The 19,132-nt window shown below is 47.9% G+C and overlaps 1 protein-coding gene across 1 annotated transcript; it reads left to right on the top strand.

Moving 5' to 3' along the window:
• Positions 1-6,705: 6,705 nt before the first annotated feature.
• Mrfap1 (Morf4 family associated protein 1) lies at positions 6,706-8,483 on the top strand. Its single transcript, NM_001009264.2, has 2 exons — positions 6,706-7,215; positions 7,465-8,483. Exon 1 carries the CDS (start codon positions 6,828-6,830, stop codon positions 7,203-7,205), a length of 378 nt encoding a protein of 125 aa, NP_001009264.1. The 5' UTR covers positions 6,706-6,827; the 3' UTR covers positions 7,206-7,215; positions 7,465-8,483.
• Positions 8,484-19,132: the final 10,649 nt, after the last annotated feature.

Below are 19,132 nucleotides of genomic sequence, written 5' to 3' on the forward strand. Positions count from 1 at the left end.
ACAGAGGGAGGGGGCATTGGTTTGGTTGCCTCCACCTCACTATTCTTCCATAACGACACACATATATTGGTTCACCTTACACGCTCAGCTCCATTTGTGGTTTCTTTAGAATTGGACTTCAGTTCTGGTTCATGCATTGTTTCTGCCTGCCAAGAGGACTGGACTGCAGCTGCTGGTTCGTATTTGGTGTTTGCTATGGGACTGAGCTGCTGACAAAGAAGATTGAGCTCGCCCCCAAAGAGCTATTGTTAAACAGTCCACTTCCCCCACATCCTAATAGCTTTTCTCTTCCGCTGCCTCTGCTGGGTGGAGGACTAGAGGAGTAAGTTGAACATTTATTAAAATGGGATGCAAAAAAATGTATGCCTACCCAACTGTCTTGGAATCACAAAGCCAGCACGCTTGCTGCAGCCTCTGCTGCTATGCTGCTGTGCTCAGTAGGGCTGAGCAAAATACACAGATGACAAAAACTGCAGATTGAAGGGGCTTCTAGAAGTGGGCTGGTGGCTGGAGCGAGTCCCTCTCTCTTCTGCCAACCAGGGGCAGGCACACACCTATGATGTTTATAGGGTCTTAACTTGCATCCACTGGTGATTTTGCAAGGTGACCCCTTGTGGATGTTAGCACATGGAGATCCCTAGCCACACTGCTCACCATGGCAGTCTCTAGCAGCTGTGAACTAGGACCTGACTGTCCCATACATCTAGTATGTATAGCAAACACTAAGGCACCACTCAGTGATACGGGGACATAACAGCCACTCTTGTTCTTGCCTCAGTGAAAGTCCCAAAACAGTACTCTACACATCCAAACCTGTGTGCAAATCACAGTGTATGTGCCTTGTAAGAAGGGGTTAAGCCATCCCTTCTGCCAAATACCATTTCACCAGAATTTCAACAAAGTGCATCTACAAAATGTATTCTGTTCTTGCTTCTGGTTTTTAAAAGACCTGGTACTTCATGTCTCAAAAGCCTGAGTGCTTCAAGAAGCATGCATCAAGTACAGCAGCCAAGAGAGCACACATAATATGAAAATGCCCTCCATGGCAGCTTGCCCATAACCCTCTCCTCTTGGGTCTTCTTCAGCTGTCTGAGACTCTGATGTCATCAGGCTTCCCTTCCTGGGGCTGGGGAATAGCTCTGAGGTGATAGATTTGACAGGTATGTGCCAGGTCTTGGCTTCCCTACACAATATCAGGAAGAAGGAGGAGGATGAGGATGAGGAGGAGGAGGAGGAGGAGGAGGAGGAGGAGAGTAGAAGGAAGGAAAGAGGTCATTTTCAGAAGAGACTCCTCCCATAATTTCTTCTAACAGAGGAAGTCTAAAGGCCTTGCAAAGTGACCCTTGTGAATAATAACACATTTGTGGAACACTTCATCACACCTTAGCAGCATCTTCACCCCTTCCCTGGCCTGATACTCTGGGGACACAGAGCAGACTTCAACTGGCATAAACCTAGCTTCCAGTAAGGCCTTCCCATCCCATGTACACGTTGACCACACCACCTGCATTTCTGAGGCACACATTCCTGCCACCACTTGATTGTTGACATTAAACATGTGAACATGTGTACATGTGTACATGTGTACTGCCACTGGCTTTTCCCTCATGAGTTTGAAAGATCTACTATTTGAAGCATGAAATTATAAAAGCAATCCATCTTGCTGTTGTCGGCTAGGCACCAGTGGTCTCAGTCTGCTCCCAGCCTAGTACATAGCCCAAGAACAAACTGAGTGTTTCTCCTCTCCCACAAACACTGGTTCTGCCTCTCCAGAGCTCTGAGATGGCTCTGAGGACAGCTGCTGCCAAACCATTCTCTTCCCCTCCCAAAGCCTGGCCGAATTTGGCCCAGGGAAATTCTTTTCTTCTAGCCCACCTGAGTTGCCACGAATGTAAAACACCAGACAGTCTTAGTTTAGAATCGACAGATGACACAACTGCTGGACGCAGAACCTATCGTCCTAAACCATTCTATATTAGAAATCGTCCAGTGGCGGAACCAGATCTAACAGTCCCCACTCTACAGTTTGCCTGCTTTCGCTCCCACCTCGCCATACAAAAAGGCTGTTCCTTTCTCCTGTGTTCCCTCTTCCTCTCTTGGACATGGAAGGCTCCCCTCCTCCTTCTCACCCAGCGATTGTCTTCCTGTTGTCTTTATTATCCAATCAATTAACTAGGGGGAAATTCCGCTACAACTATTCTGCTCAATTCTTTTATTAATCACTTTTGGGCCATCTGAATTGTTTTTGGTTGGGTTCATTTGCTTGTTTTGGGTTCTTATATGTTGGTGTGAAGACTGCAGACAGAAGAGGTGGAATTCATGAGTTTCCATTATGCCTAGGGGCAAATGTCTTGGCCAGCTGGAGCTATAACAAACTACCACAGGATAGCCATTTATTTCTTTGCACTTCTGGAGGCTTCAAGTTCAAAATCGAGGTGTCAACAGATACCTGTTTGGGGTGCCTTCTGCTTTGCAGACAGCTGCCTTTGCAACATGTCCTCACACTGCAGATACCAGAGGACAAGACTGAGCTCTTGTGTCTCTTTTGGTAGGGACATTAATCTTAATATTATTAGTTTTTGAATTTTGGTTTTTCAAGACAGGGTTTCTCTGACTGTCCTGGAACCCCTCTGTAGACCAGGCTGGCCTCAAACTCACAGAGATCTCTGCCTGAGTGCTGGGGTGAAAGGTGTGCACCATGACCTGCCAGCTAAGGACATTAAACTTATCATGGGGGTCCCACACTCAAGTGCTTCTGAAGGGAACCAATTCCTAGTAATAGTTAGGATATCAATAGCTGGACTTAAAGGGGGTCACATTTAGTCCAAGGCACCAAATTCCTCCCAGGCCTTTTGTGTCTAGGCCCGTGATGTCTCTGGAAGTCATGTAAAGTAGCTCTAAGCTCCAAGTTTCTAAGCACAGTGCATTCAGGATCACTCCTCCTAGGGCAGCAGGAAAAAGCAGAATTTGCCTCCTCTCAGCCTGCAGGTCTGGACCTAAGCCTCAGGGCTTGAGTTGCAGTTCTTCCCCAGGTGGCCTGCCTTGCCACCTCTAGGACAAACTGTTCTTCAATCTCCAGCTTGGGGAAACGAGGCTCCACCTCAGTAAGTCGTTTCCTGCTGTGGGGCAGCTGAACATCTTGCGCCATGTTTATTTCTCAGTAGCAGCTGTCATGGCCTGAGGCTGCCAGGATCAACCTGGTTGTGAAACTGCTCCCTCAACATCTTTCATCTATGTCACCCTGGCTGTTCTGGAACTCACCATGTACACCAGGCTGGCCCTGAACTCACAGAGACCTGCCTGCTTCTGCCTCTTGAGTTCTGGGTTTAAAGGCGTTCTGTTTTTTAGTTTCTATTAATTTTATTTTGTCTGTTTGTATAGTCACGTGTTGTGTATTCCCAAGTGAAAGGGGCAAACACATCTGTGAGTACGTGAAGAGGCCAGAAGAAGACCCCAGATGGGCTGCTCTAGCTTCTGTCTTTCTCCAAGTTATTCCTTTGAAACAGGATCTCTCCTGGACCTGGTGCAGAGTTGGTGGCCAGCAAACCTCAGCCATCCACCTGCCTCTACCACCTCCCTCCATTTCCCTACCCCTACATGCGTGTGCGCATACACACACACACACACACACACACACACACACACACATACACACACATACACACACACACACTCAATGTGCTAGGTTTATAGTCATGAGTCACTACCCCCTTTGGGTCTTTGCATTTGCACAGCAAGTGCATGACCTCCCAGCCAGCTTCCCAGTCTGTCCCATCCCCTTTCACACCATTTTTTCACAGAGCTTTCAGGTTCCCCAAAAAAGTGGAGCAGAAAGTGCAGAGTTCCCACACATGCCAGACATTCCCTACCAACAACCTACACCCCTGGATCATTGTTACACTCAATGAGCCTACAGCGTGCAGTGCTATCGGTAAAGTCTCTGCTTCTGTTATAGTGCACACTTAGTGTTGGAAACTGTGGGCTCGGACAAATGTGTTCTGCCATTCAGGCACCATTACTGTCTCTCAGAGCAGGGTCACTACTAGCCTCCATACTCTCTCTCTCTCCCTCTCTCCTGAAAATACACCCATCTTTCTGTATCCCCATTCTGTCCTTTCTGGAAGGTCAAGTAGTTAAAACCATGTGATTGATGTACAAGAGGTTTCCTCTGTTTAGTAGCAGTTAAGACCCAGTGAGTCTTTTCATTTTTCGGTTGCTTACTCCTTTTAGTGCTGAATAATATTCCATCATTCATTCACCTACAGAAGACCGTTTGCTTCGAACTTTGGGCAGTAACAAACAAAGGAGCTGTAAACATTATGTACCTGACTGTGGCAATGCAAATATCTCACATTCTAAGAGACTGAAACATTTGCTCAACAGCCAAAGTTAATAATATACCTTGGGGTCACTTAAGACTGCTAGCCTACTGTGTACTCAAACTGTTGGTATAACTTCCCTTTAAGGGAACAATGTAACAATGAACCTCACTTGCCCTGAGCTTTCAATGTAATCAACTTTTACAACCTAAGCTAATACATAGATAACCTTAAATTATATACTCTTCCATGCCCCTGACCCAGACAAAACAGCAAATACGGAAATTGAAAGCAACGTCCTAAAATCTACCATGAAGTTTGAAAGCAACTGTTTATGGTTATTGTTTGAAAATAATGATGTTGGTGATGTGGGTCCGTGGGATCAGTTGGTGCCAGTGACTTAATCCCTTCTCAACGATTTCTACAAAGTGTCCCATACTTTCCCCATGTGATGCTCTCAAAGTCCCTCAGTAAAGATAGAGCAACACCCTCTGTTAGGGGCAGACACACCCCTCACAGAAGAGACAACGCACAGACAGACACAGAGCGCCCACAGACAGACACAGACACAGAGAAAAACGAATCCCAAGGTAGCCTTTAGGCAGGCACAAATTTAGACTCACTCAACAGACAGGCAGAGGACAGACAACGCAGGGAGCATGAAGAGGACAATTCGAATCTGGACTCACTCCTAGTTAAAACAACTCCAAGGGGAAATGCTTCTGTTTCTTTCCTTCATGTGATGCTGATACGTTATTGATAACTCAGAGTGAATCATTGACGTGTATAATCCATGCGCAGGGTTTTGTGTGGATTTAGGGGTTCAATTAATTTGCTGTGTTGAACAGTAGAAGCTGTCTTGGTTCTAGAGATCACATTCCCACTGATTAAGGGGAGAAGAGAGGTAAAGAGGGGGAAGGAGAGGGAGAGTGGGAGAGGGAGAGGGAGAGGAAAAGGGTTTCCTGGGATCGATGCTTTCTAGCCTTTCCCTGGGTCAGGGTTCTGCAATCTAACTATCCTAATGCAGCGTGCAACAGAACCTCACTGTCCTCTGAACCATTTACTCTCATTCATGTTCTTAATTGCAATAGCTTCCATGCTGTCAAGAAAACCTAAAGGCTGGATTTTTTTTTTTTAAATTAAAAGCCACGGAACATATGGGCTGGAGAGATGACTCAGTGGTTAAGAGCACTGACTACTTTCAGAAGTCCTGAGTTCAATTCCCAGCAACCACATGGTGGCTCACAACCATCTGTAATGGGATCAGATGCCCTCTTCTGGTGTGTCTGAAGACAGCTACAATGTATTTACTTATGTAGAATAAATAAATAAATAAATAAATAAATAAATAAATAAATTGAAAAAAGCCACTGAGTGTGAAGAGTCCAGTTAAAGATATGCATTTTAAATATGCCTATGGTTGGTATTTGCAAAGTGGTTTCATGACTCCTGGTTGGAAAACCAGCGAGATACATGGTTCATATTCTTGAGAAAGTGCTGTCTGATCAAGAGACTAAGAATTCGGCATCTTCCCTTAAAGTTCAGTGTTGAGTAATTGTTTGACTACGACAACTTCTGTCCTTTCCACATCAGGTGATCACCAACTGAACTTTGGGTCAGCTGGGACCTCAGAACGCATCAGACAATAGTTTCACCTCAGGAAGCCAGGAGCTCTGTCTGGTAAAAAACACCCAGGCACTCATCAATCAAGATAAGATAATTACACTTAAATTAATCAAGAGGCGGAGCTATGAGCAGTATGACTGTCCACACTGTGGATTTCCAATTTTCCTCCTTCCCAGTTTTGGAAAGCTGTTTTTTGTTATTGTTTGCTTGTTAATTTTGTTTTGTTTTGAAACAGGGTCTCACTACTGGATTTCACTATGTACACTAAAATGGCCTCAAACTCAACAATCTGCCGGCCTCTGCGTCCCAGGTGCTGGGATTGCAAGCAGGCTCGTTCTTTTACGTTTCTTCCTTCCTTTCTTTTTTTTTTAAAAGTAAATTTGTCAGACATGGGAAGGTACGGCAAGAAGATTGCTCAGAGTTCAAGATCAGTTTAAGCCAAATAATTGAGTTCCAGGACAGCCTTGCTACAACGTGAGGTCCTGTTTCAAAAGGTAAATAAATAAAATCAGAATAAGAAACAATGAGGAGTGAACTTGGCATCATTCAGAGAAGAGTGCATCACCAAGAGCTTTAGAGGTGTGACGAGCTGATGTTTGCGCGCGGCCGCGGAGGCGCTTGCTCCGCCCCTTCATGGACGTGCGCGCGCCCGCACCTCGCACCGCGGCCGTAAAGAGGGGCGCGGCTGTGTCGTGAAAGTGGTCGCAAGGCGCAGAGCTCTGGTTGACGGTTGGGACTCCATTTTGTTCGCCGCTCGTCTGCTTCGCAGCCGCTCGTCTCCGTGGCTTCTCCGAGGCAGAAAGTTGGAACAGCGGCGGAAGTTTTGAAGACTCGGCCCGAGCTCGGTCACTGAGTGTCGTGCAGACAAGCAAAGCAGCGGAGATGCGGCCCCTGGACGCAGTGGAGCTGGCGGAGCCCGAGGAGGTGGAGGTGCTGGAGCCGGAGGAGGACTTCGAGCAGTTTCTGCTGCCCGTCATCCACGAGATGCGCGAGGACATCGCGTCGCTGACGCGCGAGCGCGGACGCGCGCCCGTGCGCAACCGGGGCAAGCTGTGGGAGATGGACAATATGCTGATCCAGATCAAGACGCAGGTAGAGGCCTCTGAGGAGAGCGCTCTCAACCACCTGCAGGGCGCGGGCGGCGCCGAGCCCCGCGGCCCCAGGGCGGAGAAGGCCGACGAGAAGGCGCAGGAGATGGCGAAGATGGCCGAGATGCTGGTGCAGCTCGTGCGGCGGATAGAGAAGAGCGAGTCTTCGTGAGCCGTCCGCGGTAAGGGCGGGAGCCTGGTGGGGCGTGGGCGACTGAGGGGAGGAGGCTGGCTTGTCGCCCCGGAGTAAACTAGGCCCCTCTGGGGAAGGTGTATAGCAAATTGTCGGTGGGGAGACCCTGGAAGATTCCAGATTGTGCTGGAAAGCATGAGGCCCTGAGCAAGGCAATCTCCAGGAGGGTCCGGGTGTTTGCTCTACTGTCCTGCGTGATTAACCTTTCGGTGATGCATCTCTCCCGCCCGTGCTTTAGGTTTCCAGCCAATGGATTCTGGTTGAGTGATGGCGATTGGCTGACATGACACCCTGGAGAAGCTGAAACCAGAGAGCCTTTGTTTTCCTTTTTTCTTTCTTTATTTTTTTTTCTTTTCCCCTCTGTCTTCACTCTGTTCTCACTGACACTACGTTTCTGCTATGGTCTGCGGTTGACGACCTCGATATGAGTTTTTGATTATTCAGTGGTTCCTTTTTTTTTGTTTGTTTGGGGAAAATAACTTTGATTTGGAAAATGCGCTCACATACGGGAATTAGGGCCTAGATTGTAAGCCCTGTGGCAGTTGAATAACGTTCATTCCTGGGCTTTGGTTGTTGTTCCTGAATTTTGAGGTGCTTTGCTCTTTCTTGGGTGACCTGATAGCTCCCTGAACTTTGGGTCCCTGTGACACTTGAGACTTGGAGTTGGAGCTCACCGCCTCTGAAAGTTCTGAAGAAGCTGCGTTAATTCTAGAAGAGGACTCCATGCAGCAATGGCAGAAGAAGGGCCCAGACTTCATCTGGGACTGTGGATGGGCCTTACACGGCTAGGACTGATGACCTGGGAGAAGGGTCGGAGGATTGTATTGTTTCTATGGGGGGACTTTAATTTCTGTGTGAGACCAAAGGAGGAGAGATGTATTTTGTGCAAATTTTAAATTTTATGTGCTACACTATCTATTATAACCTGCCTGATGAGTTTGTTGGGACAGCCTAACTCATTTTTAAATGAAACGGAACCCGGTATGGGAGATGAGGTCTTGTTCGTCTGTACAAGTTGGTATCCCCATATATTTGAGGAGATCCTGGGCGTAAAATGAAAGATCCTTGCAATACCCTTTGTGTACTGAGAAGGAAAACCTGCAATGGACCCAAAACTTCAAGGAAGAGGCGTCTTCAAGGTTCATATGTAGTCAAGCTATAAATGTGTGGCAGACCTGATAAGCATTTGAGGTCAAAACCCTTACCATGTTGAAAACAAAATCTTACATGTTAATAAAAGTATCGTTTGCTTGAAAAGATAAGCCCAGAGAGTTATTAAGTCTTCATTCAGCGGCCTGTGCTTAGTTTGCATGAACGTCCTCTAGCTTTGGGAGCTCTGGGTGAGCAGAAGGGAACTTCTGGCTCTGGCTACTGTAGGATAGGAGATTCTCCATTCCTAGTAGGAAGTACGTAGTCTTAGCCTCTGAGACCAGTCCTTTAGCTTGACTCCTGCTCTTTAGCTGTCTTGCATGGAGACAGTAGTGTTGATACACCGTAGCAGGCAGCAGCCACAATGTATCGACTCCCTTCAGACTAGAAGGGCTGGGTCCCCAGCTGCTGGGATTGACCCTCTATAGGAAATACCCCTACCAAACAATGGCTTTGGCCCATCTCTTTCCTGGGTGGCCCAAGTCCAAGGCCCTCCCTTTTAAGGACATCCCAAACATCTTTGCATTCTTGTGTCTGTTGAGGGAACTGAGGCCCAGCCTAACTTCTGACTGCTCAGTGTGTTCCTTCCCAGGGGTGATCATTGAACTTCACCTGTATGGTCTTAGTGCTGCTTCCTGGAGTAACTTCTGATCTCTTAACAGACGCACTTGCCTTCGATCATGACAAGCAGGTGTAGGAGGGTTTTCCAGAGCGCTGTTTCGATAAGCTTGGCCTTGGATAAGCACAACTTCAGAAGTCAGAAAGAACGGGGTGGGCCATGCACAGGGAAGTGAGACCAAGCACTGTGGTGTGAGTTCTAGTAGTGGGGTCCAGCAGGAATGGGACTCAGGAGGTAACCAGCAAAGGGCCATGTTTGGCACATAGCTGTAGACTTTATATGGATTTTGCTTTCCAATAACCCTTTACTGTCCAGTGTAGCACATTGCATTGGGTCGCTGGTTCTAAAGTGGATAGCCAGGGCCACAGATGGCTCGGTGGGTAAAGGCGAGCCTCCTGCCAGTCATAAGGAACTGATTTGTGATCTCAGGGACCCACATGGTAGAAGTCAGGCACTGAGCCTTGAAAGTGGTCCTCTGACCTTAACTTGCCCACTGTGACCTGTGCCCTATCTATACATACATATGTTTAAATTTTAAACAGCAAGAGAGATGGTTCAGCAGTTAGCACTTGCCCCTCTTGCAGAGGACCCAAGTTCAGTCCCCAATACCCACATGGCAACTCGCAACTGTCTAACCCTCAATTTAGGGGATTCAACACCCTTTTGAACGTCCAAGACATTGGCACATGCATGGCGCACACGCAAGCAGGCAAACATGCATAAAAAAAATCAAACACTTGTGACACAATTCAAGATAGAAGTGCTCTCCTTTCGTAAGCATTTAACAGCAATTTAATTATCTGACCTTACCAACAGTACATATATTTTAACATATGGTTCCTCCCAACCTTCATCTAGTTTTTAGACAGGTTTCCATTGTATAGCCCAGGCTGGCCTCACTCTGGATTCCCCTGGTGCTAGATAAGAGTGCACATAGCTTTTGGGAAAAAAACAGAAACAACAATAAACTGTGAAGCCTGACACCCCCGTACCCCTTCTAAAACCAGCTTGGAAGCCTCCCTATGTGAACATCTATGTCTTCGAGGTTTCCTCTCTTGTGATACCAGAGATGGACCAGGTCCTTTCACCTGCATTCACTCTTCTGGGCAGCATCCCCTGCTTTTCTCCTTAAACACTGAATAGTAGTCATTGTACCAGTGGGTTTTGCACCTCCATTTGAAAAGTGTTCAAATTCTTTCCGGCAACTCCTTTCTTTTCCATACAATGCTGGTCAATTGCAACACACCCTCGAGTCTCCTTTTCTCCAATTGGTGCCTTCCACGCTGGCCTGCTAGCAGTTAGAGAATCAGTGGGATGTTGACTGACCCTGAGGCACTCTGGTGGCAGCGCAGCACGGAAGCTGATCCGCCTCCTTTTGTCGTCATGTATTACAGATCCCTAAGTCCTTCGTGGGCCCCTGGCGCCAGAGGCGGCCAGAAAGACTTACTGGGGTTCCCAGACAGGGTGCAGATGTCAAGCTGAGGCCAGCCTGCTCTATACTAGGACGTCCAGGGTGTCCTAGGTGCTTCAACAAACTGCTCTACAGAAGAAAGCATGGAGGTGTCACCTACTCTAAGTTCAGAAAGGCCCTGGGGCGATGGAACTTGAGGCACAGACTGATGAGAAAAGAGCCTCTGGTGAGAAGCTCTGGCTTCTGAGCACTCATCAGCAGAGGATGTACTCGGAGAAAGCGGTTTTAATGTTGATGGACACAGCACAACATGGGGTGAGGGAAACATTAAGGGATGTCTGGCTCCAGGAGAGGCCATCCTGAAGAACTTTGAACCCTGATGAAGATAAGGGGTTCAGGAGCAGGGGACCAGAAGACCCTCACTCCCTTGTCCTGCCCCTGACCCCGTCTTCAGCAGGCACGTGTCTGTTGAGGTTTTGCCAGAGTTAAATTTCCCTGGGGTGGAGTGCTATAGTCACTCAGTGCTGTTCACACATGGACTCTGCCTCTCTACCCTCTGGGCACACAGTAGGGCTACACTTCCTGGTCCCTGTGCTTTGGTGGGGCCATGCGAATGGTTCTAGAGCCTAGGAGCTGTGAGGAAAAGTGATGCCTGTCAATCCAGCCAGAGCCTCCAATGTGACATCCTCCAAAGTGCATTCTCCAGTCTGGCAGGGGGACAGCAACAGTTGAGACAGTAGAGGTTGAGAGTCAACTTGTTCCTTTGACAAGCATAGTTCGTTGCCACTCTGTGCTTAACGTGTAACACAAGTGAAGGAAATGGCTCTGTCCCTGAGATAGAACTGTGTCCTGGAGGTGGAACGAGGTGGTGGCCTAACCACTAATATGGCCAGTGTAAATGCTTTCTCCTCTTCTGGATTGCAAGAAGCACTATCACCTATGACTGCAGCCCTCCCCATGCCCAGAGGCCCGGCCAGGTATCTCCCACTGGTTCCCTTTGCCCAAATTCAAGCTGAGGCCTTGGCCACCCTCCCCGTCCTGAAAGCAAGGAAGCATGGAACAGTGTGGTTTCCACTGCCATCTACAGATCAGCAGGTTGCCATTCCATTCACACTGTAGCTGGATAAAACAGGCAGGGCTTGCTCCAAATATGTGTGACTTTACCAAGACTCCCATAGTGTCCTGTGAGTGCCTAGTCCTTCCTTTCAAACTAATTCATGGTTCACAGACTTTTCTATATTGTCTCTTCAAAGCAGTTTTCTCTATCTGCTCTCCCAGCTAAGGTCAAACTGCCCAAGCAGATATCACCCTGATCATGGGCTCTAGCAGCACTCTGCGACTGCCTGAGCAGACAGAGGTACTGTGCCATTCATCAGGGCCACCTTTAGCCAGAAGGAGTTAGGAAGGAAAACAAAATAGAAGCTAGGAGTGGGGAAGGGACATTTCACAACACTGGGGGAAATGAGCAGAGAGAAGTGGCCACTGGTAAATGAGGGCTGGGAAGACAGGCAGAACTGGGAATGAGTAGGAATGAGTAGCCCTGGGGAATCCAGAAGCTCCTGTCTAAACAGAGACCAGATGCTAAGCAGATGGCCCTGTGAGCATGCTATTCAGCCAGAGTGACTTCTGGGCAGAGAGAGAGAGAGAGAGAGAGAGAGAGAGAGAGAGAGAGAGAGAGAGAGAGAGAGAGAGGGAGGGAGGGAGGGAGAGGGAGGGAGGGAGGGAGGGAGAGAGAGAGAGAGAGCGAGAGAGCGGGGGGGGGGAAGAGAAGAGAGGAGAGAGAGAGAGAGAGGGAGGGAGGGAGAGAGAGAGAGAGGGAGGGAGAGAGAGAGAGAGGGAGAGAGAGAGCGGGGGGAAGAGAAGAGAGGAGAGAGAGAGAGAGAGAGAGAGAGAGAGAGAGTCTCAGAAAAGGCGGGAGTGGGGGCGGGGGGTGGTCATGAATCAGGTGTCAAAGTCTGCAGTGGGCAATAGGAATGTTGTGGTGGTAGTTGGGGTGCGTGGTAGTTGGGGTGCGGAGGAGACAGGGCTGTGAGTGGTCAGGAAGTGCTCCAAGGGAGCACCATATGGATGAGAGGGAAGCCAGGGAATGAACGTACTTCAACCAGACTTCTGGCTGATGTTTGTCTGAAGGATATGGAGTTAGAATGGCTGTCTTTTCATCAGCCTGGGAGCTTGGCACGAAATGGCACTATGCTCTCGGAATCAACCAATGAAGTGGGGTGGAAGATAGGGCTTCCCCAAGTCAGGCCGTGCTAGTCACGGCTCACTCAGCCCTGCTGGCCTAAGGGGTTTAGGGATGGAATGTCATAGGCTGAGCTGAGCTCAACAGTGATAACGGGTATGGGAAATTTAGTTATGAATTTAGCAAGCGTCCTGCAATAGCTCTGCAAAAAGAGAGGAGAGTGGCACTGTCCCTTCCGACTTCATTGACAATGGCAGAGACGTCTTCCTTCCATTCCCTCAGATGAGTGATGGGAAGGTAGGAGCTGCCTGGGAGATGGTCCTAGGCTCACGGCCTTCCTCCCCAGGCAACAGCCAGAGCAGAGTCACCTTCCTGCCAAGGTGTTATGTGGAGCTTCGTGCTTCGTCCATCCCTGTGAACACCATCCACTTGAGGGGACAGTGAGGGATGGAGTAAAGACAGTGAGTTTATATGAAAAATAGACAGTAGGAGAGCAGGACCAGCAGCGGTGAGCCCACCCAGGAGACACTCTGTTTTGGTGGTGTCTTTGGACCAAGGTTACGATGGCCTTTCTCTTTTGCACTGTTGGGGGAGGGGAGGGAGGAAGGACTGTAGCTGGCCTACTGTGCCACTTTATTGCTTTATCACAGCACACAGCACTCTGCTGAGAGAGCTCACCAGGGACCAGTTTCCCCAGGGGAGTGATTCATGAGACCTAGAGAAGCCAGAGCTCCAGGTGAGATGTCATTTCTCTGTGTTCTGTCAGAGACAAGGGTAGCAGAGAAGGGCAGAACAGTGATGAAGACCCACGAACGTGGCTTTAAAACTACCACAGCCAGGGCTGGAGAGAAAGCTCGGTGATTAAGAGCACTGGTTGCTCTAGCAAAGAACCAAGGTTCACAACCCCCTAATTCCAGCTCCAGGAGATCCAATGCTCTCTTCTGATCTTCTCCACATGAGGCTCACATGGTGTACAGACATACACGCAAGCAAAGTATCCATACTCTTAAATTAATCTAAAAACTTAAGCCACCACATCTAAAAGCACCACAGTCAGCGTCATGGCATGACCACAACCTGATAGCTAAAATGTAGATATAAACTATCCAAGTTGCCAATATTATCCATAGTTTCTGAGTTTCAAGAGGCCAAATCAGTACATTAAAATGGGAAGCACTTCTAACCAGAGACAAGGGGTAGAGATCTATTGTAGGGAGCAGCTAAAGATGGCGCCAACATCCCGTACTCGATTGTGGTAAACACCCACAAAGCACATGTGTTAACATTTCTCCGGCAGCTATCAGGCCGGAGTGATATTCATGCTAATGAGGTATTTCATGCTCCGCCAATCCCTAGAGGACAAGTATATAGCCACAGCCTGTTTTGTATATAAGGCTGGTGCCTTTGTTGCTCGGGGTCCCCATATCAATAATGAGGTGTTCCTACAATAAAGGCTATTGAGAAGAATCCGACAGTGTTGCGTCTTCCTTGCTGGCTGAGGTGGTCGCGACAATCTAGAAAGTACACCGACACCTTAGTGGCCTGTTTGTTTCCCATAATGTGATACCAAACTGCTACAAACTTACTTGCTTAAGAAAAGAGGAGTTCTCAGTCTTGAAGGCAAGCCTGAGATCCAGTGTGGGTAGGGCTGCCTCTCCCTCTGAAGGATGCTACGAGCCTCTTATCTCTTTTCATATCCCAGCACATGTAGTCCTTGGCTGTACTTTTGTTAAATCATCTGTCCTGTCTGCCTTCCCTGTCAATCTCTGTCTTCACATGGCCTCCAAGAAGGACACCAGTTGTTGGGTTTAGGGCCCACCTTAACCTAGTACTTCAACTGACTGAGTTGCAAAGACCCTATTTTCAAAAAAAGTCATGTCCTGATCTTTGAGTAAACATGAATTTCAGAGGGGCATTCCAGTACAAGCGGTAACTAGGGAATTTTTTTTGAAGATTTATTTTTATGTATGTGAGTGTACGTTTTTCTGTGCATATGGATGGCTATGCACACTTGCATACCCACACAGCCCAGAGTAGGGATCAGATCCTCTGGAACTGGAGTTACAGGAGGATGTGAGCTAACCAGGTGGATGCTGGGAATCAAACTCAGGTCATTCCCAAGAGACCTGCTAACCCATCTCTCCAGTCTGAAAATTGATACACCCGTACAATTTTGGTTTTGAGATACAGACCCTTGCTACATAACCCTGGCTGGCCTAGACCTCCCCACATAGAGCAAGCTGGCCTCAAGATCTAACTGCCTTCCTCTGCCTCTGAGTGCTGGGATCGTATCTATGCCACCACACCCTGCTACAACTTTAATATGTCAAGTTTACATAGAGTCATATAAAAATGCTCTATAAAAACAACAGTTAGAGAATTGGTATTGCAATTGTCCAAACTGAGTCAATAAAGCCAATAAAAATCTTTTCCGGAATTCCCAGACATTGGCTGGGGATGTGGCTCAGTTGGCAGAGTGCTTATCTAGCACGCAGAGAAATCCGGGTTCCACTCCCGGCACCTTGGAAGCTACTCAAGAGATAGAAGCAGGAGGATCAGAAATTCAAGGTCATCCTTGGTTACATAGTCAAGTTCTAGGCCAGCCTGGGACACATGAGACCCTGTTTAAGAGAGGGAGGGGGAGGGAGGAGAGGAGAGGAGAGAGGAGAGAGGAGAGAGAGAGAGAGAGAGAGAGAGAGAGAGAGAGACAGAGACAGAGACAGAGACAGAGACAGAGAGAGACAGACAGAGAGAGACAGAGAGACAGAGAGACAGAGAGACAGAGAGGGACAGGGACAGGGACAGGGACAGGGACAGGGACAGGGAGAGAAGGGAGAGGGAGAGGGAGAAGGAGAGAGAGAGAGAGAGAAGGGATTAAGGATTAGAGTTTGGCTCTCCTTATAGTCATGGTGGCTTGCCCATAATTCCAGTGCATGGATGACTGAGACTGGGGATCCGTCAAGCAACCTGGCTAGCTAGACTAGCCTTATTGGGGAACTCTGGGTTCAACTGACAGACCTTGCTTCAGAGAATAAAACGGAGAGTGATGGATGAAGGCTCTGATGTCAGCCTTAGGCACATACATATGCAAGGAAAGAAGAGAGAAAGAGAGGAGAGAGAGAGAGAGAGAGAGAGAGAGAGAGAGAGAGAGAGAGAGATCTTCCACAGACTTTAGGACCCCTCTTTTCATATTCCATTAGGGTCTGGTGTTTTGAACAAGATATTTCTCAGTGGCCAATATGTCCATGTGCAGAGCTAACCAAGATCTGATCCAAAGGCTAAGACAACAAAGGGGACAGGTCCAGCAATGACAACAGAGATATAGATGTCACCCACCCCAGTCACTGCCAATGCCTGTGGCCAAGTGACGAGTCAGAGGTGAGGTGGGAGCCAAAACAGGGATGTCAGGGACAACTGTTGCCTCCATGACAGGGCAGAGGTGCCGTCTGCAGCAGAGCTGGGAGGAGACCCGTGGAGCTGCAGCCATGTGACCTTTAAGCTAAGAGCCAGTGGAACATGAGGCTGGTTTGGGGGCTTCCTGTGTAAGGCAGTTTGTAATAATGATCAGTGTGGTGTTGAGACAGTAATAGTGGCCGTCAGAGTGAGCAAGCACCTAAGAGGACAGACATGGGTGACCATGAGAGCTGACACTGCCCACCAGAGGCGTGGGTCAAAGTGCAGTGTGCAGAGCTAGGAGAGCTGGCTACACACACAGAGGAGGCTGCATTAGATCCCTGCCTCACACACACCACATCACTTCCCCGTAGCTAGGCAGAAGGAAGCCGTAAATACTTTTGAAAACATAAAGGGAAACTGTGTCATCTCAGGGCAGGAAAGAACATCTTCAAACAAAACGGAGGAAGCATAAAAGAAAAGCCTGGTGTCTTTCCTCTTCAAAAGTAAAAAAGCGTACACATACGTGTTTATAGCAACAGTTTTCATAACAACCCAAGGGTGGAGACAGCCCAGATGGCAGTCATCGGGTAAGTGGATTGACATGTCTCGGTGCAACTAGACAGCATCCAGCCACAGGAAGGAATGAGGGAGCTCACACTCAATACAACCGGAGGAACCTTAACAAGAATGCTAAGCAGAGTTAAGGCAGCCAGACACAGAAGGCCACGCTGTGGGGGGTGCTGTGAGCTAGCCAGGGTCTGGTCCATGATTGCCAAGTGCTCTGCTACTAAGCACAACTTTAGTGTCCCACAGTTCCTCCTCTAACACGGTGTCCTGTACCGTGTCCTCTCCCATATTTATACATAGAAACATGGACCAAATGTGAAAATATGTTCTTTAAAGAAGAAATTGAGGTCAAAGGAGAAAATAAATATGGAGCCCTAATCCTCTATGTACCTTCTAAGAGGGCAAACACCAGGGTTTCAAGAAGAGAAACCAGCCCTGCCAGCACTTTGCTTTCCAACTGTGAGAAACACACCCATTGTTTAAAGCTCACAGTGTGTGTGGTATTTTGTGGTGGCACCCGGTCATCTCAGAGGCAGACAGTAGGTCTGCAGTTGCCAGAAGAGACGAGATGGAATGTGAAGCAAACGGATGCTGGATGATTCCAACATCCTGAACCTAGAGAGAACTGGTGTCTGTCAGTGCTCACGACCGGAATTTACACTTCCACAGTGTCCCGTGCGCTGTGTGAATTTCACCTCAGGTTTCTCAGAAGCAAGAGCAGTCAGTTCACAGATGCAGCGAGGGGAATGAAGTGTGCCAGCGCCGGAGCTGTGCTGGGAAGTTGGTGTTTAATGGGAACAGCTCCACTTTGGGGAAGATGAGTGTTCTTGGATGGACAGACAGACAGTACAGAGTGTATGTGCTTAAAGCTCCTGAACAACATGCCCCGGTGGTTATAATGGTAGGTGTCATTGTACACATTTTACCAGAAGAATTTAAAGTAAAATAATGTATTTATCAAGTAAACCATAATCATTTTTTATGGACAAGGTGTGATAGCACATGCTGGTAGACAAGATTCAAGGCCATCCCTACGCAGTGACACCATCACACCATCAAAATAAGAGCACTGAACACCCAGAGTAGTGGGATCATTTATTTCATGACTTGCAAAGTCCCTGTTTGGCTAAGATAGCAGGTAAGGCTAGTTGAAACAGAGTACAATCCCCATAATGCTAACAGGGGTTGGAGAGATGGCTCAGAGGTTAAGAGCATTGAGTGAGTGTTCTTCCAAAGGACCTGTGTCCAATTCCCCAGGTTCAAATCCCAGCACCCATGTACTGACTTAACTTAATGTTCCAGCTGATCCTATGCCTTTCTTCTGGTCTCTGTGGGCACCAGGCACACATACAGTATACCACATACATGCAGACAAAACTCCCACACATAAAATAATAATAAAACTCTAATACTTGTGACTCTTTTTACAGGTTTTCTCTCACAGGGCCCATCTGGACACTTCACATCCCATTTATTTTAAAGCTTATCAGACGCATGACCTTGCCAATAGTTTCTACTTTAAACTTACAGTTTGGCAGGGAAGGGCAGCTTAGTAGAATTGGGGAGAGAGGTTAGACCAACAGGCATTAGCAAGAGCGAGGGGTGGTTAGACCAGCAAGCATTAGTAAGGGTGTGTGTGTGTGTGTTGGGGAGGTTAGACCAGCAGGACTTAGCAAGGGCCTAGTGTTTGCTGTTTATTTGTAGCTGGACCTAAGCTGATTCCCTGAACTTAAACAAACAAACGAACAAACAAAAAGAACCAGCAGATGTTATTTCTAACAGGTACACACTTGTAATCCCAGTACTGGGAACATAATGACTGGCAGATCCCTTTGGCCCCACGGTGAGACAGCCTAGCTTGCCCAGTGAGCTCCAGGCCAATGAGAGGTCTTGTCAGAGAGAGAGAGAGAGAGAGAGAGAGAGAGAGAGAGAGAGAGAGAGAGAGAGAGAGAGAGAGAGAGAGAGGGAGGAAGAGGAGAAGAGAAGAGAAGAGAAGAGAAGAGAAGAGAAGAGAAGAGAAGAGAAGAGAAGAGGAGTGAGGAGCTTTTTTTAAAAAGCACAGAAATATGTTTTCATTTTAATTCCAGGTATGGGATATAGGGCTGCTTTGGACTGTCCACAGTTGGTGACTATGATTTGCCTCATGTTCTAGCCAAGGCCTGGTTTTGCCAGCTACAGATAGTTTCTGTGATTGTGAGATGTTTGGAATTCTGGGAACTTTTCAGAGGGTGTGTAAATGCTAGAGGCCACAAAAGGTGTGGTGGTAGTTGTTGGTCATGGGTGGGGGGGGTAGTGCTTGCAGATTGTCAGTAGTTATGCTCAAAGAAAAATTAGATTCACAGATCTTTCTCTCCCATCTTTCTTTCTCTCCTAGCTAGCGATAGTGGATGAAGCTGGGGGTCAGGGGACTGGGGATAAGCAGTAAGAAAAAGAAGAACCCACCAAGTACAAAAAGCCAGCTGCAGTGAGGGTCTGGAACAACAGCTCAGTGGTTAAGAGCACTTACTGCTCTAGAAAAGGACTGAGACTTAGATCTCAAAGCCCAAAAAGCTATTCACAGCCACTTGTAACTCCAGTACCAG

Source organism: Rattus norvegicus, chromosome 14 (assembly GCF_036323735.1).
Source record: "Rattus norvegicus strain BN/NHsdMcwi chromosome 14, GRCr8, whole genome shotgun sequence".
Classification (NCBI taxonomy): Eukaryota; Metazoa; Chordata; class Mammalia; order Rodentia; family Muridae; genus Rattus; species Rattus norvegicus.